The 27,520-nt window shown below is 36.3% G+C and overlaps 2 protein-coding genes across 2 annotated transcripts; one reads left to right on the forward strand and one right to left on the reverse strand.

Moving 5' to 3' along the window:
* Positions 1–3,584: 3,584 nt before the first annotated feature.
* Positions 3,585–21,787, forward strand: LOC110111754 (probable glycerol-3-phosphate acyltransferase 3). Its single transcript, XM_020843754.2, has 2 exons — positions 3,585–4,163; positions 16,613–21,787. The coding sequence occupies exons 1-2, from the start codon at positions 3,588–3,590 to the stop codon at positions 17,489–17,491; spliced, it is 1,455 nt and encodes a 484-aa protein (XP_020699413.1). The 5' UTR covers positions 3,585–3,587; the 3' UTR covers positions 17,492–21,787.
* LOC110111758 (pentatricopeptide repeat-containing protein At4g21065) lies at positions 19,754–26,756 on the reverse strand. The gene is made up of 3 exons (XM_028697222.1): positions 24,374–26,756; positions 20,589–20,731; positions 19,754–20,389 (listed from the first exon to the last, which is right to left on the reverse strand). The coding sequence occupies exons 1-3, from the start codon at positions 26,754–26,756 to the stop codon at positions 19,754–19,756; spliced, it is 3,162 nt and encodes a 1,053-aa protein (XP_028553055.1).
* Between the last annotated feature and the right edge of the window lie 764 nt (positions 26,757–27,520).

The raw sequence follows: 27,520 nt of genomic DNA on the forward strand, positions 1-27,520 counted from the left end.
TCTCCCTCTCTCTCTCTTTTATGTCTCCCTCTCTTTTATCTCTCCCTCTCCCTCTCTTTTCTCTCCCTCAATCTCTCTCTTCCTATCTTGCTCTAATCCAAAGTCACAATCAACAAATTAGATCTACTCTAAACTAAAATAACACTTAATAAAAAAAAATTAGATCTACCCAAATGATTACAACATTACCTCTTGCATATGTCTAAATTACTACCTTAATCATCCAAAATATAAAAAACTCTTGCAAATGTCTAATGATAACAAATAATCAAAGAAAAATGATAAATATTACCTTAAAATACTGATTTTTGTTCAACTCACACGAAATCTAGGGTTGCTGGCGGCGTGAGATCCGGAGTGAGATCGACGGCGGTCGGAGTTTGGAGATACGACGTCGACGGTCGGTGTGGGGTCGGCAGTCGGAGATGCTACGTCGGCGGCGACAAACGGAAGTCGATCGTGAGTGAAGGCGACGGCAGCGACCGAAACGAGAGAGAGAAGGAAAGAATAGAAATGAAATGCGAGGTGCGGGTCTGTTCGTATTAGGGCATTTACCGGCGGTATTTCGGTCTGTCCTGACCGCCGGTAAAAAATGACTTTTTAACGGCGGTCCAGCCACCGTTAAACTGCCGGTTAATATTGACATCCGGCGGTTTATGGACCGTCGCTAGTACCGGCGGCTTAACGTAACAAACCCATCGGTTAGGCCGCCGTTAAACGCCGCTGGTCAAACCGCCGGCGAAACCGCCGGTAACACTGGCGGTCCATAAACCGCCGGTTAGAACCGCCGGTAATAGGTATTTTTCCTGTAGTGGATAGAGAAGATTTTTAATAGTATGCAGTGTCTAAAAAATTAGAAGGAGTTGTTAGTTATCATTCTATCTAAAGGCAAAGCAGAGAGATGTTGGGTAGGAGAATAGCGAGAGACATTTCAAGGAAAAACTAATGTATATATTACTTTGAAACAATTTACTACAGTGTTTAAAATATGGTTTGTACTTCCCTCAGCCTGATAATAAATACAGGAAGTCTTTATAAGACTAAAATAGGGATGCAAAATAGTCATGCAATATGAAGCTAGGTTTATTGCATTGCCTATGTATATGCTCCTCATTTGATACCCATTATTAAAGGAAATATTACAAATTTATGAAAGGATTAAATAATGAATTAAGACATTCGTTAGTACCTCTATGCATTCAAGGTTTTTTTGCGTTAGCAAAAAGGGTTAGATTGTGATAAGAGAAGCAAATTTGATGATTCAAGGGGAGGATCAATAACACCTACCAGTAGCTACTATGATTGCATCCATTGCAGAAGGAGACATTCATTCAGGTTAATGCTACCTTCTAACCGGATGGTATTTTTGATGTGGAAAGCAAAGACACAAAGTATATAGTAGATTGTCCATAAAGAGGACCTGGAGGACGAACATATTCTTGAGTAGGATAGTCTAGGTAGACTGAAAGATTGAGGACTACATGATTGAGGGCATACATTGAGAGATCAATAAATAGGGATGACGACAATGCTATTAGTGACAGTAAAAGAGAGTATGTTGCACCAAGATCGATAACACTTATCCTAATGATTCCACAAGTGTACAACTTTTGAAATCACATATTTTAAGTGTTATATATGTTGTATGCACTGAATAGTTAGACTTACAAATAAGATTTAGAACAATCAATAGATTATATGTTAAGAAATATTTAATAAGTTAAAGTTGATATACATCTTTCTGGAGTGTTCAAACACCCTATATTAGTTTATACACATCCCAGAGCTCAAGAAATCGCAAAATTTTTGCCATCTTTCTTATTCGCCTTTAAACTTCTGATGAGTAACTGAAGTATTATTTAGTGAAAGAATAGTTTATCTAATGTGTTAGCTTTAACAACATTTGGTTCAAGTATACTAAAATTTAGTGATAATTAAGGTTTATAATTCCATTAGAGGGTTAACTTAATAATGCTACAATTGATTCAAGGACATTGAAACCTAAGCGATTCCTTCTTTGCTTATGATAATAAAAAACTAATTCATCTAGCATAGTTATATCCAAATTATTTTTCTACTATTGAGATTGTGACTCTTGAACATATGTTATCCACTTATATTATTAATGTGTACTAATGATGAGTTTTCATCTTTGAGCAACATTGTTGATTTTGCAAAATAAATTGTTAAGATAAAGAATGATGATTTGTATCCTCTAGTTTACAGGTTCTTATTATTTTAATATTAACTTTACCAATTACTATAGCTACAATGGAGAGAGCATTTTATGTAATGAGAATTTTCAAACATTTATTACTTAGTAGAATGTGTGATGATTAGCTCAATGGTTGTTTAATACTTTATATTGAGAAAGAAGTATTTGAATTAATTTCTAATGTAGTTAAAATTCATAGTTATCAAATTAAAAATGAAAACAAGATTGATAAACTTGTAAGCATTGCTCAATTCATCGATCGTAGTGAAATATAATATTTTATTTTGAATTATATATTATATTATTTATTTAAATTTGAATTTATTTATATGATAAGTTTTCCCATCCTTAAAAGAGGTTGGTTCCGCTCTTGGGTGATATTAAAGATTCATCCTAATTTGAGGTAGAAGATCTTTACCTTAAATTCACTTAGCTTTTAAATTATTATGGTATGTAATGATTTACGATTCATAAAAATGATGATGAATGTTGTATGGATGTGTATGATGATTGTAGTTTGTAATGATTTGTGATTCATAAAAATGATGGTGAATAATGCATGGATTATGTGTATGATGATCTCTTCATGTTTATGGAGTAATGTCTTGGCATATCATAATATTGGAGAATCTAGTATCCATTAATTAATCAATAACATAATTGGCCATTTTGATGTTTTTCATATTATAAACTTAGGCTTTGTTTGAGATGACTTTCTTACTATTTTTTAAGCAGCTTTTTAGTACAAACTTTTAATTTTATACTTGAAAGCTGCTTTAAGAAGCAATACAAAAGCCGCCCAAAATGAAGCCTTAATCTAAATCTGATATTATGGCAAGATCGATGAACTACTATTTTTTGCATGAAAATTATCTATGTAATTATATTTAATGTATAAAAGAAAGCTATGCTTGACGTATAAATTGGAGCCAAAATTATTTCAGACAGCCACATGTTCCAAAGTTTTACAAGTCTTGTATGATCACATGACTTTTGTGATGCAACAACTAACAGTATTTAATTAAACTTTCTTCTACAATTGTGGCAGCATATTCAGCTTCTTGCTTGGAAGTAGAAAATGAACTGATGCCTACTTTGCTGATTTATATCTTCTTTATTAACCAAAGCAACCGCATAGGGTACTGTTCTCACCAAACTCAGAATAAGCGCATTATCAAATAATATTATCTATTCAGATAACCCCTTCATTTATTCTATAAGTTAAAAAGATCCTTTACCTAATGCAGATAGAGTACAGAAATGGACATAATTTTTCCTGTTTGCTTGTATTCTGGGCCAAGTAGAGTTACAGAACACGCCTATAAGAAAATAGAAAGAAAAAAAACTGCATGTAAGCAGCCATTAGAGCAAGATGGAGAAGCTCTCCATAGAAACCTTAGTTCTGGAAGTGGAAGGAGCACTGTTAAGGTCCTCTTCTACGTTTGCATACTTTATGCTTGTGGCCATAGAAGGAGGAGGGTTTCTTAGAGGCTTTCTTCTTCTTCTTTTATACCCTATAATCTGCTTCATGGGCTATGAGTTTGGGCTAAGAGTTATGGTAATGTTATGCTTCTTTGGAGTGAAAACAAATAGCTTTAGGGTTGGGAGAACTGTTCTGCCAAAGTTCTTCTTAGAAGATATGGGTTTTGAAGAATTTGAACTGTTTAGTAAAGCAAAGAGGAGGGTTGGGGTGACCAAGATGCCAAGGGTGATGGTGGAGAGCTTTTTGAGGGATTATTTGGGAGTCGAGCTTGTGTTTGGGAGAGAGTTGCAGGAGTTTGGTGGCTTTTATACTGGTTTGACGAAGGACGATAATAGAAGAATGGAGAAGGAGAATGTGGTATTTAAGGACTTGGTGTTTGGAAAAGAAAATATTAGTGGTGGTGTAATGGGGCTTTGTAGCTCATCCACGCATGGGAGACACCTCGTCTTCTCTCAGTACTGTAAGGTCTCTCTCTATCACTTTGCCTTTCTCTCTCTCCGTCCTTTGCTTCTAGAGGCAGCTTTCATAACCAACATCCAATGTATTCAAATTATGCTAAAAAACCTTTAAAAAAATTAAGAATAAGCCTATAGTCCCCCGTTAGATGGGTGATGAGGCAAGGATATTTACTTCAGAAAATAGAATATTCACATGTTAGTTTTGGAAATTTGTGAAAGAAAATAAGTGCCAAAATACAAGAATTCATGGTATTGTTGATGGTTCATGCATTAAACCAGCTTGATATATTAAAAATTAGATTACCACAACAATATCTTTGGAAATTTTAATCTGTACGGCTCCTAATATGTTGTATTATTTTATCAAATTTATGATTATTGTTGTTGATTTTTAATTAAGTATTTTATGCAGAAATTATTTTGAGTTTAAGAAGATATAATTATTGATCTACACCTTTGAAGTTCATATGTTTTACACTAATTAAACTTAGGCTTTGTTTGAGATAGATTTCTTATTGCTTCTTAAAACAACTTTCTAGTACGAGAAATATATTTATTGTACTAAAATACTGCTTTAAAAAGCAGTAAGAATGTCACATCAAACGAAACCTTATAATTGTAATATTTAATTGCTAGCTTCCAACAACCATATTCATGCATATAATGCATATAAACAATGCTTAATGAAGTTTTATATGTTGCATGCATGCATGCATGTTGAAGAAACCCTGCCATTTTTTTGAAAAATAAAGAAAGGGTAATTATTCCAAGAAGAAGAATAAATGAAAACAAATCAAATATATATTTACATGATTCTATAGAGTTTTCTATGGTAATTAGCAAGCCAGATAGATAACTAGGATTTAAATAAGCCGCGCACAACATATAGATGGATAGATAATTAAAAGAACAGTAAACATTATGATTTAAACATATTTTAAAATCAAATAAACATATGAAGTTATAAATTTTAGCTTTTTATGAAGGAATTCATGAATAATTCATGGGCATGAATTTGTATTTCAATATGCTCAATAAGACTTTTAATTGAAATAAAAAAAAATCAAAGTTAAGGAGTTATGAAATATATTAGACTTCAGAGATACCTTGTGGAGTATAAATTATGAAAATTATTTGAGAATTAGATAAGAGAAAGAAAAGAGTGATGCAAGGCCAACACAACAATTGGTTCTTTTAGGATCAAATCATCTCTAAGTAATCATATTTTTATGTTTAGATTGATAGGGTGTTTATATGGGCTAGCTCTTTTGTTAGGTACTTTGAGTGCTAATTATTTGCTGGATTGATACAATCAGGACCGATCATATGTATGGTCATATTCTTTTATCCCAAGCATTTATAAGTTCTTTGGTTAAGGATGTTGCTTTAGTACTTTAGCTACTTGCAATCATTTAAATTTCTAGCTTGGTCTAAACTCCTTAAGATTTATTATCCATATTTCTTATGATCAAGTCTCCGCCAATAGGAAGGCATATGGTTCTCTTTATCCAAGCGATAGATAGGTTAAAAAGAGGTTAATTTGGCAAGTATTTAGTTTACTGTTTTTGCTTTCTGTTTTTCCTTCTTTTTTTCTCTAAAAAGGGTAGCATCTTGATCATGATTACGTATTCGATGCATATTTTTGCATCTTAATTTTTTTTATGATAATGAATCTTAAAATAATGCTCTTATATGTATCTCCTATATGTATCTTGATTTTTCAATACCCTCTTGATGATTTGTAATGCATGTGTTAGATAATAATCTTAACACATCCCTTGGTTAACTAGTTTAATATAGTTAGGCAGAGACTTGAATTTAAAAGATTTGCATTCTTTAAGCCTATAATGGTGAAGATTTATGTTGAGCATGTATAGTGGGCACCACAAATGCAAAGCACTATGTTTCTTATAATGTTATTCAAGACTCTCCTCAAAATTAGCTCACCATCATAGCCATGTAATATAATTTTACGCTAAAATTACCTCACTTCATAGTTAGTGGTTAGTAATTTTAAAAGACAAAATAAAAAAAATAAATAAAACATAAGAAAAATTAAAGTACAATTAGTTACAAGAAACAAAAATGAGTTAAAAAGAAAGCAAGTGAATATAATTAAAATCTTGTTACAAAGAAAAAAAAGAAAAAAAAGAAAAAAAAGTGCATTGCTAATGCTTAAAAGTTCCAAAACAATATATCATACAATTATTGTACACAATACCTATTGGCTTACAATATTCTATCTCCAAAAAATTTGTAAGTGGTTGACACTAGCTTATTAATTTAACTTATAATCAGGTTGAGCAAGTTGTCCTTTCCTCAATTTATTTAAGGCAAAATCCAAATCCCTTAAACCAAGTGGAGGACTTAGCTCTAATGTATTGGTCAAGTTGAACTATTTAATTATTTGGCATACCTAAATTTCATCATATTAGACTTAAATCCATGCACTTAAACTAACTTATAAGTAATTAAATGATATTATTTTAGATCTTTAATAGGCATAGATCTTCTAAGGCACCTTAATGATTAATCTTCCACCTTTGACAATCTTGGTATAAAGAGAAGACCAAAATCACTTCAACTATCCAAGAAGCATTGGCATAATGATGATCCTTTAGGAAATCTCATTATGTTGCTAATAGTAGGACTTGTTGATGTTCCTTAGCCATGACTTCCACCTACTACCCTCATCATCAACTACTCCTACAGTAATGGAAACCACTGTCAATGTCCTTTTACATAATATTATATTTGTGCTTAAGCTAAGTGATGTTAGAAGGTAGTGTGATATATGTGGAAGACTACAAGAAAAATATTATCATGGTTATAATTAAGACTAGGTACCATTACCTCTATAAGATAAATCATCAATAGTAATATTAAAAGTATATTTTTGAGTATTTATAGATAAAGACTAATTAAATCTTAGACATGTTCACAATATTCTGCATCTTCAATTTAATCTAACTCAGTAAAAATACATTAAATAACACCTAAACTCATAATGATCTAAATACTATGAATCTTTACTTTAACTTTTGAATATATTGAGTTTATCATTTTTATTTATGAGTAGTACTTAAGCTAGCATAAAACAAAAGGTCATAGTCTCTATAATTTACTTATCAATTTAATAACTTCCGACCATTTAAAATTTTATTAGATAAATCTATAGAATTTTTTATTATCAAATCACTAAATGGTTTAATCATGACATACAAGATAAAACATCAAGGCTAATGGATTCAACACAACTAAAAAATCACATTGGATATGGTCTTAGTCAACCAAATTAACAAGCGACTTTATAATGTTTGTTAGTGTACCTTAGTTCATATAGAAGAGCTAAAGAGATACCTATAAATTATATCCAATCAAATTCCTAAACTTGGCCAGTGAAGTTATCCCTAAAAAGTTAGGTAACTAATCTTGTTTCTTATGATGCTCTCTATTAGGTCCTAAATATATTGTATATATACTACAATGTGTTTTTAACCCACCTAGTAAGGTGCAAAGAAGAACAGATGAATTGAATCTAGGGGTGTCAATTCGGGTCAACGGGTCGGGTTCGGGTCGAAACCAGAATCAACCTAACTCTATTTGACACGACCTAAACCTGACCCATTTTTACAAAGGGGTCAAAAAATCTAGCCGAGACCTGACTAGCGGGGTTTACAAGATCCAACACGAAAGTTTAGCCGAGCCGCTGACATCTGTGCGAACTGGGAATGTGCGACAGGATGGGATGCAAACATCAAATTGCTAATGACGGCCTTCGAGAGCATATACGACAGGAATACATGATGGGATGTGAATGTAATAGGATGGGATGATGTCGAGGCATTTTACGACTTAACGACAACCGACAGTGTGGACGACCAGACCAAGACCGGCGGTTGGCAAGGCTCGCTGCTCGTGATAGCAAGCATCTTATGCGCACATTCGTTCACGGTGAGCATTTCACTCATCTAGAAGTGTGGGTTTGGCGAGCGGCGACCACGGGATGATGCCGATGAGTTGATAGCATAATATTCCTGGGTTAAACATGGGTTGGTTTCGAGTTTTTTGGCCAACCCAAACCAGATTCAGTTTTACAAACGGTTCAAAAACTCGAACCCAAATTTGACCCATTTCTCAAATAGGTTGACCCATTTCTCAATTAGCATAAAAGAACCCAAATTTGACCCGAAAATTTGACCCATTTCTCAAATAGGTTGACCCATTTCTCAAATAGCATAAATTTCAATTTGTAGGTTGGGTTAGGGTCGAATTTTCGGGTCATGTCAAATATTGAAACCCCTAATTGAATCCCTATGAGGAAAGCAGTAACTCAATTATGTTACATCATAATGGGGTACATCATATGCATAAAAACATCTAGAAAAGTAGCTTTATTCTATCCTCTAGATATAGATATATGTAATTAGGCATGGACATGCAAGCAAGTATGGGAGGTGAAGCTAAAGAACTAACAACCCTTCTCTTATATTATTATTGGCTTAAAGGATAAAACAAAATGTTGTGAAAGCTAAAGTAGCTTTCTTATCTCTAAAAATTAGTTGATGTATCAACTATTTTATTAAAACTATAATGAAGTATCCAAAAATGGTAGAGAAAGAAATAAAAAGTCTTATCTTCAACATAAAAGAAGTAAGTGTGAAGCCCCTTAAGTAAAAGAAAACCAAACTCTTAAATATCGAGACACCTTTTGGTGTAATGGTTGAAATTTCATTAAGAAACTCTATAGTTAAGCGAGCTAACCCCAAAGCAATTTTAAGATGGGTGACTTATTGGGAAGTTACACCAACAGGATAAAAATGTGAGACTCTTAGTCCAAAGTGGATAATATCTCGATAGTTATGAGTTTGAGTTGTTACAAATGCACTACAGGAAATTCATGAATTACCTAGCAGTCTGGACCGGTAGTTATGTAACTGCCGGTATTAACGATGGTTTAACATCGGTTAGAAATTTACCGCCGCTGGAAATAGCGGCGGTCTATTAACCGTCGGTTAGCCTGCCAGTATTATTTAATTTTTACTAGCGCATTACCGGCGGCTCAAACCGCCGGTGTTAAGTGAATTTTTTTCGGCGGTTATTTAACAAAAGTATTATTTCCTGAATTATTTTTGAATTATTTTGTATAATATTTTTTAGATGTCACCTCCCCAATGAAGTGATATTTTAATAAGACTATATATAAAAAATAAGTACACCAAGAAGCTCACACTATTCAACTACTCACACTATTCAAGCTCACACTATTCAACTATATAATTTAGAGTTCAAGCATCATATTTAAGCTCACACTATTCATATCTATGATGTCACAACCTAACCTAACAGGATAAGAAAATAAAAAAAAATAAAAATAAAAAATGCAAACCTACGGTTAAAATTCGGACTTGGACACTGGCTTCGCGCAGGAGTGGGGGCGATATCTTCGATCGTGCTTTGATGCCGGAGTGAGGGCGAGATCTTCGGCCAAAGGAAGCTTGTTGGCGGCCGGAAGGAGCGTCTCGATCGTGACTATCGCAAGGAGATGGGGTGATCGTCGCGTAGGAGAGAGAGGAGGATGCGAGTAAATGAAATGGAAGGCTCGGGACGGCTAATTTTAATTAGGGCATTTTCCTGCGACTTTACGACAGTTCTGACTGCCGGAAAAAATTCACTTAACACCGGCGGTTTGAGCTGCCGGTAACACGCTAGTAGGAAATAATACCAGCATGCTAACTGGCGGTTATTGGACCACCGCTATTTCTGGAGGCAGTAAATTAAATAACTGTAGGTTAACCGCCGATAAACACCGACAGTCTAACCACTTTTAATACTGGCAGTCTAACTGCCAGTCCAGACCATCAGTAATTCATGAATTTCATGTAGTATCATAAAATTATATGCCATTAATGCCCAAATTGCATTGTGTAATGATTTATACTAGTTGTAATCTTATAACCTTATAACTTTTAACAAAAAAAATATCAATAATCACTTTTTTGGATTGCAGGAGATAGGTTCCTGCCTAAGTAGTTAAAGGTGGTAGAGTGTTAAAGGATCCTCGCACAGTTAATTCATAGCTCATTTTGGCCATGTATTGAGCTATGCATCAAGGGTAAGGGGGACTTCATAATTTCACATATATAGCTTCGATAAGATTCATCATCATATGAGGGAAGAGTGTCATTCTAGTGAGATAAGTCATGAGGCAAAGTTAGAGCCTACTTGTGGCTTTTTCTATTGGTTGGGCAAGGGAGATTCAAACACCCCTTTATGATAGAAAATTCTTAAATGATTAATGTAATGAGGCCTCTAATGAGCTTATAACTACCATTAACATCTACATAAAGGAAAATATTACTTAATGAACGCCAAGATCATTATACTAAGTCACACAAAACGTACAAATCTATCCAAAGCTTGTTGGCTGAGAAACCCTAAATAATCAAATAATTAAATGTAATGAGGCCTCTACTGAGCTTATAACTAACATTAACATCTACATCAAGGAAAATATTACTTAATGAACGCCAAGATCATTATACTAAGTCACACAAAACGTACAAATCTATCCAAAGCTTGTTGGTTGAGCAACCCTAAATAATCAAATGTAGTGAGGCCTCTAATAAACTTATAACTAACTATAACGTGATCTACATAAAGAAAAATAACACTAAATGAACTAACAAAATCAATGAATGATAGATAATAAAGTACATAATAACTCACAAAAGATTTGCAATCAATCCAAAAAAAGCTTAATATATGATTTTAATCTGTATGTGTAATCAAATCAAAGCCTTGATAGAGCTCGATTGTGCTCTTAAAACCCGTTTGTTAAAAGATTTTAACATAGAGCTACTTCAAGTTAGGGACAATCATTTGATACCATTGGATCAATGCTTTATTTACCCTCTTTATTCAACTAATTGAGCTTTAATTGATATTTGATCTTCCATGATTAGTTGTGATGGGACCATAGCAAAGACATTTTGCTTAGATTTATAGAGAAAACAATATAGTTCGGTTCAATCTTCTCTATAATATATTTAATTGGTCTTAATTTTTGAACACATCTTAAATCCTATCCTACACAACACATTACACTTGGACATAAGGGACAAATCCATAAGATGGCTTGATAGTCTATTATACATGTACTAATAGCATAACTTAATTCTCTTGTTACACAACCACATAATGGATAATTTAATAATCCAATATTTGAAGTCCTTGAATTCTATTATTCTAAGTAAGCAGTAAAGTAATAGATGATTGGCACTAATTTGGGCAATTAAATATTAAATTTGAATTATTAAATATTATCACACTTAAAAGTATTAGAATATTATAAATTTTAATTTAAAAATACAAAAAAAAAATTATAACTTAAAAAATTATGCTCTTTAATATGGTGTACATTTTAGGTCACATTAAGCTCTTTTAATAAATATATCATACATTTAAATTTTTATGACACCAAAAATCTTAAATACCTACAAATTTTAAATAACAATTCGATAATACTAAAAAATTACTAAACTTGACCTTAGTGCTCCTTTTGTCCCAACTAGCCCTTTAGATTCATTAGTTGAGTTGACTCAATGTTACTCTAGGGAATGCCAATTCATTCACTATGACATGCACTTTTGTGTGACTAATAAAGTAGGAAAAACTTATGAGATTCAATTAAATTACTTGGAATAGCCCTAAAGTCACAAAATTTATTGTGAACCAAGTTTATAGTATGAATGATTTTCAAAAGAAGAAAGATCTATGAGCCTTAGTCTACTATGGTGAATCATATAGTCCTAATAAAATTATTTAAATGTCTTTAGAATTCAAAAATTCAAATAAAAACCTATAAATACCCCTATATTTATTAAATTTGAGGGAGGCCGCCTTCATGATCATATAAATGTCATGGACGCTCAAGTGCCCTCTAGTACGCACCGTAGATAGGTCAAACTATTATAACATATTTGAGAATAAAATACTTACAAAATATTTCTCAACTTTGTGAGTGTCCCACTTCTTATAGGTGTGAAAGCTATGAAATCTCTAAAATATTTTAATGAATCATATAGATAGGGCACATCATTAGAGTGTTCTTAAGCATAAAAATATTCATAGAAAAAATGAATGACTAAGGCCTCATTTGGAACAACTTTCTTCCTGCTTCTTAAAGCGGCTTTCTAGTACATTTTTTGTACTAAAAAGCCGTTTTAAGAAACAGTAAGAAAGTCATCCCAAACGAAGCCTAAATCATAAAATTTTTAAGAGAATTCAATTCAGTGAAATAATACATATCCTAATCATATTGTCTCATCTATTTTGTTTCCAACCAAAACATGGAGGTATGGATTTATAAACATGCCTTGATATTTGGCCTCACCATTAATAGACAAATTTTAGTATAACTATTATCAAGATTTTGATGCTACAATGATTTGGTGAGATGTGACATTACAAATCAACTTTCATTTAGGGGCATCAAAATGAGTTGATGGTTCTCATTTAGGTCTGACTCAAAATTAATCTGACAGAAGTCTACTCAACCCGAACAAGTCCTATTTAATAAATGTGTTACAATACCAACCCAAACTCGACCCTATAGCAACCCGAATGGCCCGAACCCGACCCCGACCCATCAACCTGTTTGTTGTTAAAAAAAAGTATAATCTAATAACTATTAAGTTTAGCATATTTGATAAAAAAAATAAAAAATATTATAACCACAAAAGAAAATATAAGGAAAAAAAGATGTTAAACGAGTCATTTTTAAATTAAAAAAGAGTTCACCTGAACCATTTATACAGGTTAGAAAACCTAGCCTATTTATTAAATGGGTCAGTTCAAATCTGAATTTTTTGGGTCAGGTCATTCATTGACACCCCTATTTTCATTGGCAAGAAAGTTAATTATTTGTGGATGATGATGAATAATAGAAAATAGATGAATAAACCCAAATTTTGTTTGCTTGATTTTCATCTCCCAATATACACTAAAAATTTCGTCTGAACATACTCATAAAATTTTGTTATGACTAACTTAAAATTTTGGAACGTTTTTTTATGATATTTATTATGCAAATTACGTACAAATGCTTTAATATTTTACAATTTTATCATACACTCCATACATTAACGTTAATTATTTTTAAATTTATTTCAGAAATCAAAATTATAAATATTTTTATCATTAATATCATTTAAATGCTACACATTAAAATTTTAAACATATCCTTATAAATTCCACCTGATATTATGATAATTTTTTTTAAAGAAGACAACCACCTAAATAAGAAAAATTGATTAATTTATTATTTATCTTCCTCATTACAACTTTATTTATTGAAAACCTGCCATATATAGGAATTTTTATTGCGTCCTCCCACCTGACGCATCTTTACGTTCGGTATGCCGTGTTAACGCGACACCTGGCTACAACTTTACCCTATTGACCCGACGTTAGCCCATATGCTTTTATCACGTTTTTTTAAATATATTGGGTTACCCCGTGGTAATGTATATGAAATGGGCGGGAAACTAAAAAAATACGCGACTTTTACCTCTGGTATTAAAACCTTTATTGTATTAAACCTAAAATGTTCTACAGTCTTTATGGTTCCCGTAATTTTCATATACCTTACGTAAAGAAGTCGTTAAGTTTTTAAGGAGATGGAAGGATCGAATGAAGGTTCCGGTTTCGAAGACTTCATATTCTGCGAGGAAACTCAAACTTTAAGCTATGATGAAGCATTTTCTGATTTGATAGTAGTAAGTTTTTATGTGTACTGTTTGTTTTTCTTCTACTTTTTATTGTTTCATTAAAGGGTATCAAACGTTCGTTGTAGCAGTATCGTTCAACTGCGAGGACGACATTAGTTTTTTTAGCTCGGTATTAGGTCGGTATTCTATATTATAGAATGGTATACGTTCGGTACTGACTATAATGGATTAGTTAAATGTCGGGACACAGATGTATCGAGCAATACCGAGCAATAACGAGCAATAGCGTTGAACTCCTAACCTCGGTTTTAGGTCGCTATTGAGTATTATATACCGAGCAATACCGAGAAATACCGAGTAATACCGAGCATCTCAGTTGCACTCCTTACCTCGGTTTTAGGTTGCTATTGTTTAGTATATATCGGTATACGGTCGGCATTAATTAGAAAAGCTCGGTATAATTTCGGTCTAAATGTTTTTAATTTCTGGACTGATATTTAGATATAAAGCTAATATGGATGTTTGAATATTTATTAGGGTGTTTACAGTTGTGAGAAAGAAGCATATGCAAAATATTGTCAGTATGCGCATTCAACTGGATTTAGTGTTAGGAAAGAACATCACCATTTCTGGCCAAATACAAGGTTAATCAAATCAAAGGATTTTGTATGTTCTAAAGCAGGTTTCAAGAAGGAGAATGAAAGCGGTACTAAGTTAAAATATCGAAGATCATGTACAATAACAGGATGTTCAGCCATGGTTAGATTTTCCGTGAGTCAAGAGGGGCTTTGGTCAGTGAGAAAATCTGTAGAGAGTCACAATCACGAATTGGCTTGTTTTGTAGCAACAACGTTGAATTCTTTAACTAGGAAACCCCTAATTGATTCAGGCCAGTTGTACTGATTAAACGTATCAAGAGTGTTAAGAAGTTCCAACATGGCTAATGGTATCCGGAAGTTAGCCATTGGATAAAATATGTTCGATAGTAGGTAAAGGACGAAGCATTTCACGAGATCATCCATTGGAGTGCTATTATCCATCCTCTCAATGTCGTGGCAAGTGTCATTTGATGTTTTGCCACTGGATCTGCCACTGTCAATGTCAAAAATAATACCCCTATTTGGCATGCCTATCATTAATGCAACTTCCTCAGATGTGAATTTTATACTTTGTCCTTTAATAATGAAACTTTCAGTCTTCATGTCCCACTTCGATAATAGCATATGTATAAGTGGAACATTTTGAGGCATAAGAGAAAGGCTAAGGAACTGGCTGATTTGTAACTGACGCAATCTATCAACCAAAGGATCTCCAAACCTCTTAACAAGCACATTACAAACTTCTCTAAAACTCGAAGTCCGGCATCGGAAATGAATCTTTGGAGTATATCCCTGCGTAAAATCAATCGTTAGTACTGCTATTAACTAATAACGCCCAATACTGAGTCCTAATATTGCTCGGTATAGCTCAGTACCGATATGTACCGATCAATACCGAGCATTTAGATTAGCCTATACGTACTATTAAGGGAGAATACCGAGCTGTACCGAGTGTTAGTAATGCTCGGTACAGCTCGGTACCGAGTTGCACCGAGCAGTAACGTCCCATTAATGATTAATACCAGCCATTGTAGGCAAATACCGAGCAATACCGACTATGCCGAGCAGTACCGACTAACTTTTATGCTCGTTGCGCCTCGGTACCGAGCAATACCGAGGAGTATCGATCAATGCTCGGTGCCTCTTAACTCATTCTGTTCTTTCATGGCAGTACCGCTAGGTAAACCCTAACCCTGAATATTACATAAGAAGAATAGTGCTACCAATTATAGGTATTTTGCCGACCATTGTCTGCAAATACCTAGCAATACCGACTTTAATAATGCTCGGTAAAGCTCGGTAGCAAGCTCTACCGAGCTGTTAACCAAGCTATAACTACCATTATAGGTTAATACCGAAGCAGTATCGCTCGGTAAACTGCTCGTTATCGCTCGGTAAACCCTAATATAATTATGGAAGAAGAAGGAACTAACCTGAGGCATCGTAAATGCAGGGCTAGAAACTTCACTGAAATGGAAGAAGAAGCGCCGGTTGGAGAAGATGAAAGCACGGTATAGTTTGTTTGAAAACAAAGCAGTTTTTTTCGGGTCCGCGCTATAATATTCGGGTCCGTTGGTCGGGCCGTCATTTTTAAATTTCGCACGTGCCATATACCCACTCTTCGCCGGGTCAGGTATCGGGTAAAGTTGTTGCCAGGTGTCGCGTTAATATGGCATACCGAACGTAAAGATGCGTCAGGTGGGAGGACGCAATAAAAATTCCATATATAGAGGGTCTTAAACCTGCCATATATTGAAGAAATTATTCATAGCGGATGTCGGACTCAGCTATACGTCTGAAGGCGAATCAGGTGCAGCCACGTCAGCGGTACCGAGCCACGGCACTGAGCAAAAGGGTGACATGACGCATTTTAATTGGTCTCCGAACGACGTTCCGCGTAGGCATTGAATAATTTTTTCATATATAGAGGGTCTTATAATATAGTTTTTGTGTTCCATGTCAGCTTAAGCTTATTTTCAGCATAAGCATGGCCCTGTAACTCGGGCTTATGAAGAAGGGGTCCTATAGTTGCTTGCTTCTAATCCGATGAGACATTTTGAAAGGAACTATTTTCATGGAGAATCGAATTTTCCTTCTAATAACCATTTTACGTCCAAACAATACAGGAAATATACTATGTAGGAGAAGTTGAGAAGAGGAATAACAGGAAGCCAGTTCCAAGAGAAAAATACCCGAAGCCATTGATCTTTCATGATGGCAGGCTTGCCATCAGACCAGACCCTGTCAACGCCATAGCTATCTTCATGTGGTTGCCATTTGGGATTCTTCTATCAGTTCTAAGACTCACAATAGCAGTAACTCTGTTGTTTTATTGTACAATTCCTCTTGCATTTACTGGTATTAAATGGAAGGTAAGAGGAGACGCTCCATCTTCCCAAAATCTTCAAAACTCCATCAACCATCCAAACACAAAATCAGCTGCAGCTGCAGGCCAACTCTACATCTGCAACCACAAAACTCTCCTTGATCCGAACGTCATCTCCCTAGCCCTCAATAGAAAAGCATCATCAGTATCGTACGGTCTAAGTCAATTCTCTGCTATGATTTCCCCCATCAAGATCAACTGGTTGACAAGAAATCTAGAAGAGGACAGGAAGAGAATGGAAAGAATTTTGAGCCGAGGAGAGGATTTGGTGGTGTGTGCAGAGGGAACTACTTGCAGAGAGCCATATCTATTGAGGTTCAGTCCCCTCTTTACTGAGCTCACTGATCAGATTGTGCCGGTCGCCATCGACCTTCATGTTAGCATGTTCTACGCCACCACTGTCAGCGGCCGCAAGTGGATGGATCCTTTTTACTTTCTCATGAATCCTTATACTTGTTATGAATTGGAATTTCTGGAGAAGGTTGATACAAGCAGAGTTAGAACTAGTGATTGTAGCAGGTTTGATATGGCTAATCATGTGCAGAAGCAGATTGGGAAGGCTTTGGGGTTTGAGTGTACAATGCTTAGAAGAAAGGACAAGTATATGATGCTTGCATGAAATATATGGTCTCAATACACATAATAGAAACTCAAAAGGTTCATAATTTTAGTAAAGAGTTAGGAGCTCAATAACATGCTAGTGGCAAGCTTTGTGAACTTTGTAGCCATGCAGTGAAACAATTATTGAACTTGAATACTTGAATGATGTATAAATGTTCATGTGTTTTAATATTTAACATTCGAAATGCTAGTTGTTGATCCCAAGAGGGGCATTTTATTATAGAGTTGTTTACATTTGACTGGAAGTGATACTCTCGGAAACAATGTTAAACATAAGCCAAAGAAAAACGTTGATCATGGACTTGGATGAACACCAGTTGTCAAAGAAGGCAGGAGGTCCCTCATGCCACCAAAGAGCAGTTTGCTGTTATTAAATACGATATTGTGAACAAAACTTCGACTAGTGAGCCAGACTACTTAACCTCCCTCCACCTCTCAGGTAAAAGAGTTGAAAAGAGCCCCTTCTATGCGTGAGAAACCAATTGTTGAGGGAGAAGATAGTGCCCTGCTGTTGTAGAGCCAAGAACTCTTCAGACATAGCTTCTCGACATTGTTTGTGTTTGACTGCTTGATTATTGGTGTTATGTAGTTGAGAGGATTGGGTAGTGGTGAGAACGTCGAAGATGACCTTGGGACGTTGAATGCCGATTTGAAGGCGAGTTTGCATTGGGTGTTTGGATGGTGCGGTTGGTAGTGGAGGGGAAGGTGAGGAGGATTGAGACGGATGGGGAGATAATGAGGTGGATGGAGAGATGGTGGAAGACGGAGGAGTGGAGGGTGATGGATTTACCATGGATGAGATTACTGGTGATGGTGATGGGGAGGAATTTGAGGAAGAGGTGGTGGGAAGAGTAGAGGTTGGTATAAGCATCAGAGGATTGTGAGTGATTTCGGTGAAGGTTATGGAAGATGTTGAAGTGGGTGAGCTGTAAGGAAAGATATGTACATAAAAGACAACATGGAGGGAGATGTGAATTTTATGAGTGTGAAGTTTATAGCACCGGTATTCTTTGTGGGATGTGGAATATTCTAAGAAGATGCACTCTTGAGAGCAAGGTGATAGTTGTTTGTAGTGAGAGGTTGTAGCCATGAAAAGCATGGAACATCCAAAGGTTTTTGATGAGCATATGAGGGTAGAGGGAAGATGTCCATGTCAAAGTTGATATGGTATTTAGAGGTTGAGGGCTTTTGTTGGTAAGCGATTGATGAGGTAATTTGAGGTGAGTGCTTCGTCCAAAACAAGTTTGGAAGATTGGATGCATGAAGTAGGCTCGGATGGTGTCCAAGAGATGACGGTTCTTGCGTTCTACAAGACCGTTCTGTTTTGGAGTGTATGGATAGATGAGTTGAGTGGTTATTCTATGTTGGAGAAGGAAATGCCGAAAGTTGTTGCTTGTGAATTCATCACCTCCATCGAAACGTAGTGTTATAATGGATGTTTTAAAGAAAGTTATAATTAGTTGATGAAACTGTTCAAATTTGGAGGGAGTTTTAGCTTTGTTATGCATGAGATACAACCATTTAAAGTGAGTATAGTCATCAATAAAAACAATGTAATATCGAAAACCATTTAAAGAAGCTACGGGAGCTTGTTCCCAAAAAGCTGAATGTATTAGATTGAAACGGATGTTTACATGACTTGTAGAGGGGGAGAAGGATAGTTTGTGGCTCTTAGCCACGTTACATGACTTGCATGCGAAGGAGGGAGGAGTGCATACAGAGGGTATAATGTGAGCTAAATCTTGGATAGTTCGGAGATAAGGAAGACCGAGCCAAGTGTGCCAGTAAATGGTGGAGTTATTTGTTGAATGTAATGCTGTTGGAGAGGTGGTGGAGGCTGTGTGGAAGGGATAAAGAACGTCACAAAATTGGCCATGAAGAAAAATTTGTTTGTCCTTGAGGTCCTAAATAAGAAAACCATGAGTATCAAAGGATATGGAACAGTTATTGTCAGTGGTTAGTTTATGAATTGATAATAGATTGTGAGAGAGGGAATACACATGAAGAAGATTATAGAGGTGTAGCTTATGGTTGGAATCGGGCAAGGGAAGAAGACCCTGTCCTATATGTTGAATCAGTAAGGAGCTTCCATTTGCTATGGAAACTGAGTCATTAAAGTGTAAGGAGATGAGTGTTGAAGACTTGTGACCTCAGAGGTGAGATGAGATGTAGCGCTCGAGTCGAGGACCCATTCTGATGTGGGTGTGGAGGGAGAAGCAGTCAGGAATGCCCGGTTGGTTTGGTTGGATGCAAGCACGTACTACATATTGCAGTGATGCCAACAGTTGAGAGCTATGTGACCAATTTTATAGTAGATTTGGCAAGTTGGGTGGTTGACAGAGATGACTGGTGCTCTGTTGTAATTTGGATTGCTGGTGTTTAGTTTGAAGGGAGCTCCACGACCCCTTGAGGCTGTTGGAAATGAGCCAAGACCTCTGGTGATTGTATTGTGATTCGAGAGTAGGGCGGTGTGATCAATCTGCAGGGAGGAGTCCTTCTGAAGTTCATTATGAAGATTTATCTCTTCATTAAAGAGAAGAGAATAAAGGACTTCTACGCTTATAGGCTGTTGGGATGTCCAAATGGTTGATTTGAACGGATTGTAAGTTGAGGGAAGACTGTTTAGAGTATATAGGATGGCATCCTCGGTGTCGATTTGAGACCCGGTGGCTGCGATATTGTCGAGGAGGGCTTTGATCTGACTCAAATATTGAGGCATGATGGAGTCCCGCATCTGAATGTGATGCAATTCATTCTTGAGTTGTATCACACGGGATCTATTTGTAGGTTGCAGCCGGCGTTCAAGAGTGATCCAGATCTCTTGTGCAGTAGATAGGTTTAGAATGTAAGGCAAAACTGATGAGGATATAGTGGAGAGAAGCGTTGAAACCAGGTTCTGATAAATCAGTTGCCATAGTCAAAGATTAGTAGAGGGAGGTCCGGAAGTGGATGAGGAGGGTTTAACGAAGCTTCCTGTGAGATAGCCCTCGAACCCATTTGCAGAGAACAACTTATAGATCTAAAGATGCCAAATCGGATAGTTGTCATTGATAAGTTGGGTTGGAACAATGGATTTAAGATTGATCATGAATAACTTGAGGGGAGGGGGAATGGTGAAGTCGGCTATTGAGATGGAGAGGAAAGAGGAAGGTTGAGCAGGAAATATGAAGTCTTGGTCCGGCATTGGTGGAGGCAAGATCGGCTGGAGAGCCTACAACTATGATACCATGAGAAGTACCTGCAAAGGTTATTAAAGCATATAGAAGAAGAAGAGTTTTATAGTGTAAGAGAATCCTATCATTGATGAATGCAGAGCTGTTTTTACAATGCTATATAAGTATGAGACATATTGGAATGTAATGAGTGAGAGAGGCAGTGAATTTGAAATTCATCAAAATTTTATTTAGCATTTCTTTTTCATCAAACAAAGCATTAAAATTTCTTAAACTCTTACATTAAAATGTTTTACACTCACTTTTCATCAAACCGGACAACCCCATTATCCTTCCTAATTGTATCACATATCCATCTTACATTCTCATTTCCATCTCTCGACTTCTATATCAATTACTTTTCTACAATCAACATTTGAATTCATACATTGTCACCAACAACCTAATTGTAGTTTTATAAAATTTACTTTTAAGCCTTCATAATATTTTCTTATGACACAAAATTCTTGAGACACTTGTCCATTTTAATTGTACAACCTTTACCATAAAAATTTATATCCACATGTATAAATTTATTTTTTGATATAATAGATCCAAGATATTTAAATATATATAATTGGGTATCACCGTCTCTTCTAATATTTATGCCTAATTAAATTACATATCATAAGCTCATCCTTTGTTCTATTAATTCGAATATATCTCTCTTCCAAGCATTTCTCCAATGTTCTAATTTTTCATTAATTTTAGAGGATAACTCACAAACTATAATTATAATATTTACAAAAAAAATATGCCAAGACACCTCACTTTGAATGTCATTTGTAAACAACTTCATAATTATTACAAAAAAGATATAGATTAAACTCCTTGATGTAAATTTACATTAATTAAAAGTTATTTTATCGCTTCAAAATTACTATTAGTTGGGCTCGATTATGAATATCATTAATAACATCAAAATATCTTTGACGCACACCTTTTTGCTTTAAAATCTACTAAATTGATTTATGTGATACTTAAATCACATATTTTTTCGAGATCAATAAAAATTATATGAATATACTTTGGTTGTATTATATAATTTTCTATTACATATCTTAAGACAAATATTGCTTGCATAATAGGCCTTCCTAAGATGAAATCAAATTGGTTCTTCATAAATTTCTTATTACTATTTTCCATTACTCACACCCATAGTTTTATTTCATGGCTTAAGTTCAAAAACTTTAAAATTAACTTACAGGCGCGCTCAATAATTCTGCTGATTTTGGACTCCAAAAACCCTAGGTTGAGTTGAGTTGATTAAGAACTGAATCACTGACGGTATCAGATTATGGATTGAAGAATTGCATTAATTCTATGTGAAATATGGTAATAACCACACACAAAAAAGCAATAAACAATATAATAAAAACTATTAAAAAAAAAAACTTAAGCCGGCATGATGTACTAGGTGATAAATTTCCGCATGCATCTTTTATGGTGGGTGATGAGATTCAAAAGTTAATTAAAAATGGTGTGAGAAGGTCCCAATCCTCCACATTACCATGGATAAGTATGGCACAATATGAACTTCAATATTCCATGCCATGATTTCCTCAATAATGAACCATGTGTAAACTTCAAGTACTAAGTACTGTGTTGTACAAAATGCATGAACTGAAAGTTGGAGATTTACTTAAAGTAAGCAAAAGAAGAAAAAACAACAACAACAACAACATTATCAAGCCTTTATCTCACTACGTGGGATCAGCTACATAAATCATTTTTCTCCATTGTGTCTTGTTAAGAGTCAAATTCCCATTTAGATCTAATAAAGAAGGGTCAGTTCTAGTATTTTCTAACCGATTCTTTATAGGTCTACTTCTATCTTTCTTAAAATAAGCAAAATCTAATACATCTACTCTCCTAATCGGGTCATCCGAAGGTCTCCGTTTTATGTGACCAAACCAAATAAGGCGACTCTCTCTAATCTTATCTGCCACTAGAGCTACTCCAACTTTTTCACGTATATACTCTTTTTGTATTCTATCTCTAAGAGTAAAACCACTCATTCACCTGAGCATTCTCATCTCCGCAACACTTAATATTATGCTTCTCTTTTAATGCCAACATTCTACCATAAAGCATCACAAACACTTAACTTAAACATTGTCGTTGTCAAATCCTAAGTCCTGGATGAGAAAAATGGAGGATTGCGTTATGTAGTCGACAACCAACATGAAATTGTCGAATAATCATGACAAAGAGAAGAAAATGAAGACATAAAATTGGGATGCTTTCTAGATTTATTTCTCATACAACCTAAAAAAAGACAAGTTTACAAACGCAAATTGTATGATGACGTATTTGCACGTCATACAGACTTGGCAAGCCAAAAAATATAATATATATATATATATATATATGCCAATGTAGGGAGCCGCAATACTTTCCTTTGGAAAAGAGATTGAGGTAATGCTTTTTGGTCTTCACCGGAAAAACTGTGTAACTTCAGTCCTTGTACTCCAAAAGGCGCAAGTTCTACCTTCAAAAAGATTGATACGATGCTAAGGTTATTTTTATGACAGAAGAATTAAAGAAAAATACTAACATACCAGCTGTGATCAACCAATTGTAGTCTTTGAATACGTGGCCTCCAGCATCTATATTTTTAATCATTTTTAGAATTATTTAAAAGCATTTAGAAATCATAGGAGGCCATTCCACCGCCTAAAGAAAATCATTAGGCTCCATCTGATTGGAATTTTGTGATCCCTCTTCCACCTGCCCTCAATGTGAGAACCGGTTCATTCGGAATCTACCAAGAGATGCAAGATCACACTCGAGCTGCTTTAATATTTTTCTTCGAGATGGAGATTTCCCAGTATCCTCATTCATCAGTGCAATGGGCACTGGTTCAAGATTCACCGATTCCTTCTCTTTGTAGCAAATTAGCCAATTTCAAACAGCATGATCTAGTTTCTAAAGAAGTCCACCTCGCGCTGGCTCAAAAGAAGAAACGGCTTGCCGGTGAACATTTTGCCACAATTGAATTTTAAAATGGATTTTCATGGGGATTAAAACAAATCAACAATCCAATCAGTTAAATCTCTGCTCTGTGATTTTGTAAATCACAACAAAAAATCCAACTGTGGGACTGTGGCAAAACACCTCTCCTTAAGGGCATCTCCAACCGAAAAACCCATTTTTCACTCTAAAATGCAGCAAAACTTCAAAATACAGTAATTCATCTCCAATCAAACGACATTTTCTCTCTTCTTTTTCAAGCTTCCTGCGAAGGTAACCATTTTGTCCTCTTTCCTACGCTTTTCTCCTCTTTCACACACTTCTTCGACAAATTCCGTAGCCCGCCAAACTTTGGCTTGAGATTTGGAGTTCGAATGGACCAAATGGCCAACGGCGTACGGTGATATGCAGTTCGGTTGGAGATGATCTAAGCTTAAGCTACCTGTCAAGTCCAGTTTATACCCTTAGGGCTCATTTGATTGCTTGTAGATGAAAAAAATATTTTTAAAAGTTAAAATTCTCATTTTTACGGAGTATTAGAAGGTTTATGAAGTTTGTAATCAAAGTTGGTGTCCAATTACATCCAACTAAATAATCAATTTAGAAAAGTTAATCATTTTTAAAACAAAATTATAACTTCAAGCAATCAAATGAGCCCTTCAAAGAAAATTTGAAATCCAAGCGAGGGACATAACCCTCATCTTTCAATTGCATGGTTAGTCCTTCAAGAGCAACATAAATATCATCACTGTTTCCATGAGATTTATCAGCAGTAAGAAACATGTGCACCTCACTCTGACCAACTTCAATGGAGCTATAACCTGGGCTCTTCTTCACACTAGCGTCTTTCATGGCTGCTCTTACTTTAGCTACGTCATCCCACCTAGCAGCATCAGCATATATATTCGACAAGAGGACCCAATACCCCGAATGCTTAGGCTTCAACTGTATAAGATGACGAGCTGCTACTTCTGCTAACTCCAGATCACCATGAATCCTGCAACTACTAAGCAATGCACTCCAGATGCAGTCATCAGGTTCAATTGGCATATCTTTAATGAATTCATAGGCCCTATGAAGCTCGCCAATTCTACCCATGCTGTCCACAATACATGCATAGTGACTTACATCAGGAATGATTCCATATTGCTTCGACATTGTTTCGAAGAATTCCAAACCTTCTTTGAGCATCCCTGCATGACTACAAGCTGATAGAAGAGCAATGAAGGTGACTCTGTTTGGCTTCAAACCTTCTGCTTTCATCTCTTCAAAGAGAAGCAATGCTTCCTGAGGACGATCACTGAAACCATAAGAGGAAATGATGGTGTTCCATGAAATAATATCACAAAAATCCATTTCCTCAAACACTTTTCTGACATCTACTGTGCATCCACATTTCCCATACGCATCCATGAGAGCATTTTGAACAACCATGAAGGATTGGGAGAAGCCGCTCTTGATCATTCTCCCATGCAATGCAGTTGCTTGACGAAGATGAGTTGAATGCCCACAACCACTGAGGACAGAGCTGAAAGAGTATTCATCTGGTTTGATTTCTTGAGCAAGCATGCATTGGAAGAGCTCAATTTCCTTGTCAAAATCATGGGCTGCAGAATAGCTTGCAGCCATCGTGTTCCAGGACACTATGTCCTTCTCAAGAAGCCTCTCAAAGATGTTGAGAGTTGATTCCATGTCGCCCTTCTTAGCATACATAGCCATGAGCGCATTGCCAACAGATGTACTGGACTCTAGGCATTTTCTAATAGCATAACCATGTACCTCTAATCCAGTTTTTGACATTGGGAAGCACTCTGGAAGGATTAATGACAAGGATGTTCTTGAGAGTGTTTGAGCGTCATGAAGACACAGGGCAGTCATCTTACGGAACACATCGAATGCTTCATGTGCTCGGCTACATTTGAACAAACCGTTAATAATGGAAATCCACAGATGGGGATTCCTCAAGTTAACACTTTCAAAGAGTCGACAAGCATAGTCCATTAATCCATGGAAGCTATAGCTAGCTGTTAATGCTGACCACAATCTATCTTTATCAACTAGAGTCATCTCTGTTATCTCCACTTTCTTCAGAGCAAATCCATGAAACTCCTTGAGCCAATTCAAAGAGGGGATTTTAGGAATTACAGGAAGAAGGGTATTAAATGTAGCTGCATTCAGACTCACTGTTGATGTAGAGACCATCTCACCAAGAATCTCCAAAGCTAGCTCGATATTCCCTGATCGAACACAGCCAGCAATAAACGAATTCCAGCTGCAAACACCAACCTGGAATCCATCGTCTTCCATCATCTCCAACATTTTCAATCCACTCTCCAACAACTCGTTTTCCACAAGCGCCAAAATCATTGAATTCCATGTTGCTTCATTTCTATTGGGAATTCGATCGAACAATTTGAGGGCATCACATAATGGCGCCAGCTTTGCGTACATATCAAGAAGCGCGGTGGCGCAGAAAACATTTTGAGGGTGAAGCCCATATTTGAGCATCTGGGAGTGGAGCTGCCGGCCGAGGAAGAAGAGGCCGAGGAGAGATGAGGAGCGGAGTACGAATGGGAAAGTGAACTCGTTGGGGCGGAGGCCGGCGACGAGCATGTCGAGGAAGAGGTCAACGGCGTGCTCCGGGAAGGCAGCTGCGAGGTCGCGGATGACGGTGTTAAAGGAGAAAGTTGTGAGGACATGGGAGGGAATAAGGCAAAGGATTGCGGCGGCGCAGTCGGGGCGTCCAGCGGAAGAGTAGAGGAAGAGGAGATGCTGAAAGACCTGGGGGTCATCGCATGCGAGGAGGCCAAGCCGAAGGAGGCGAGCATGAATTTGTAATCCTTCTCGGAGAGAGCCCTTCGCCGTGCACTGCTCAAGCACGACGGTGAGGGAGGAGGGGGACTCGGGTTGTATCCGCTTTAGCGGCAAAGAAGAGGAGGATTTCTGCTGATTGTTTCGGCCTCGAACGGAGTTCGTAGAATGGAAATGGACGACGGAATTATTGGTGTAGGGAGAAGGAAAAGAAGATAAAGGAAGACGTTGAGGAGGGGCGGGAGCCGCCGTCGCCGTTAATGCCATCACGAAGCGGCTGATAGCCTGCTACGAAGCGAGGGCGTTCCGATCGTGAAAATCCGAACTGTGAAAACTGTTATCGTGAGAGGAACGTGGAACAGGACAAGCAGAGACAGGAAATAAGGAAAAGATTTTATTTCATATTTAGTTAGGTACAGTCTAAACTATTTATAGAATGTGGTAACATGAGTAAACCAATAGTATAATGCCAAGTGTGTTCTTGATAACAGATCAAGAAGCTGACGTGTCTAATAGCCCCCCTCAAGTAGTTGCTTCGGATGAAGTAACTAGCTTGCTGATTAAGGTATTGAATCGAGGTGTTGGTAGGGGTTTTGTGAAAACGTCTGCGAGTTGATCTTTGGTGGAGATATGATGAACTTGAATAGTATTGTCTTTGATGCAGTTCCGGATGTAGTGGCAATCCACTTCGATGTGTTTTGTGCGAGCGTGAAAGACCGGGTTGTTGGCCAACGCGATGGCCGAAGTATTGTCGCAGAATAGTTGAGTTGCTGCTTGCTGTGGGTGCTGTAGTTCTTGAAGTAGATGCCGTATCCATACGATCTCTGTAGCAGCCGAAGCAATGGCACGGTATTCGGCCTCGGTCGAGGATCGAGCTACAGCAGTTTGTTTCTTAACACTCCATGAGATAAGTGAGGAGCCTAAGTAATTGCAAAATCCAGAGGTGGATTTTCTGTCGGTGTCGTCGCCGGCCCAGTCCGAGTCTACGTATGATCGGAGAGTAGGTTTGTCCCGGAAGAGAGGAAGACCAA

This window comes from Dendrobium catenatum, unplaced genomic scaffold (genome assembly GCF_001605985.2).
Source record: "Dendrobium catenatum unplaced genomic scaffold, ASM160598v2 fragScaff_scaffold_901, whole genome shotgun sequence".
NCBI lineage: Eukaryota > Viridiplantae > Streptophyta > Magnoliopsida > Asparagales > Orchidaceae > Dendrobium > Dendrobium catenatum.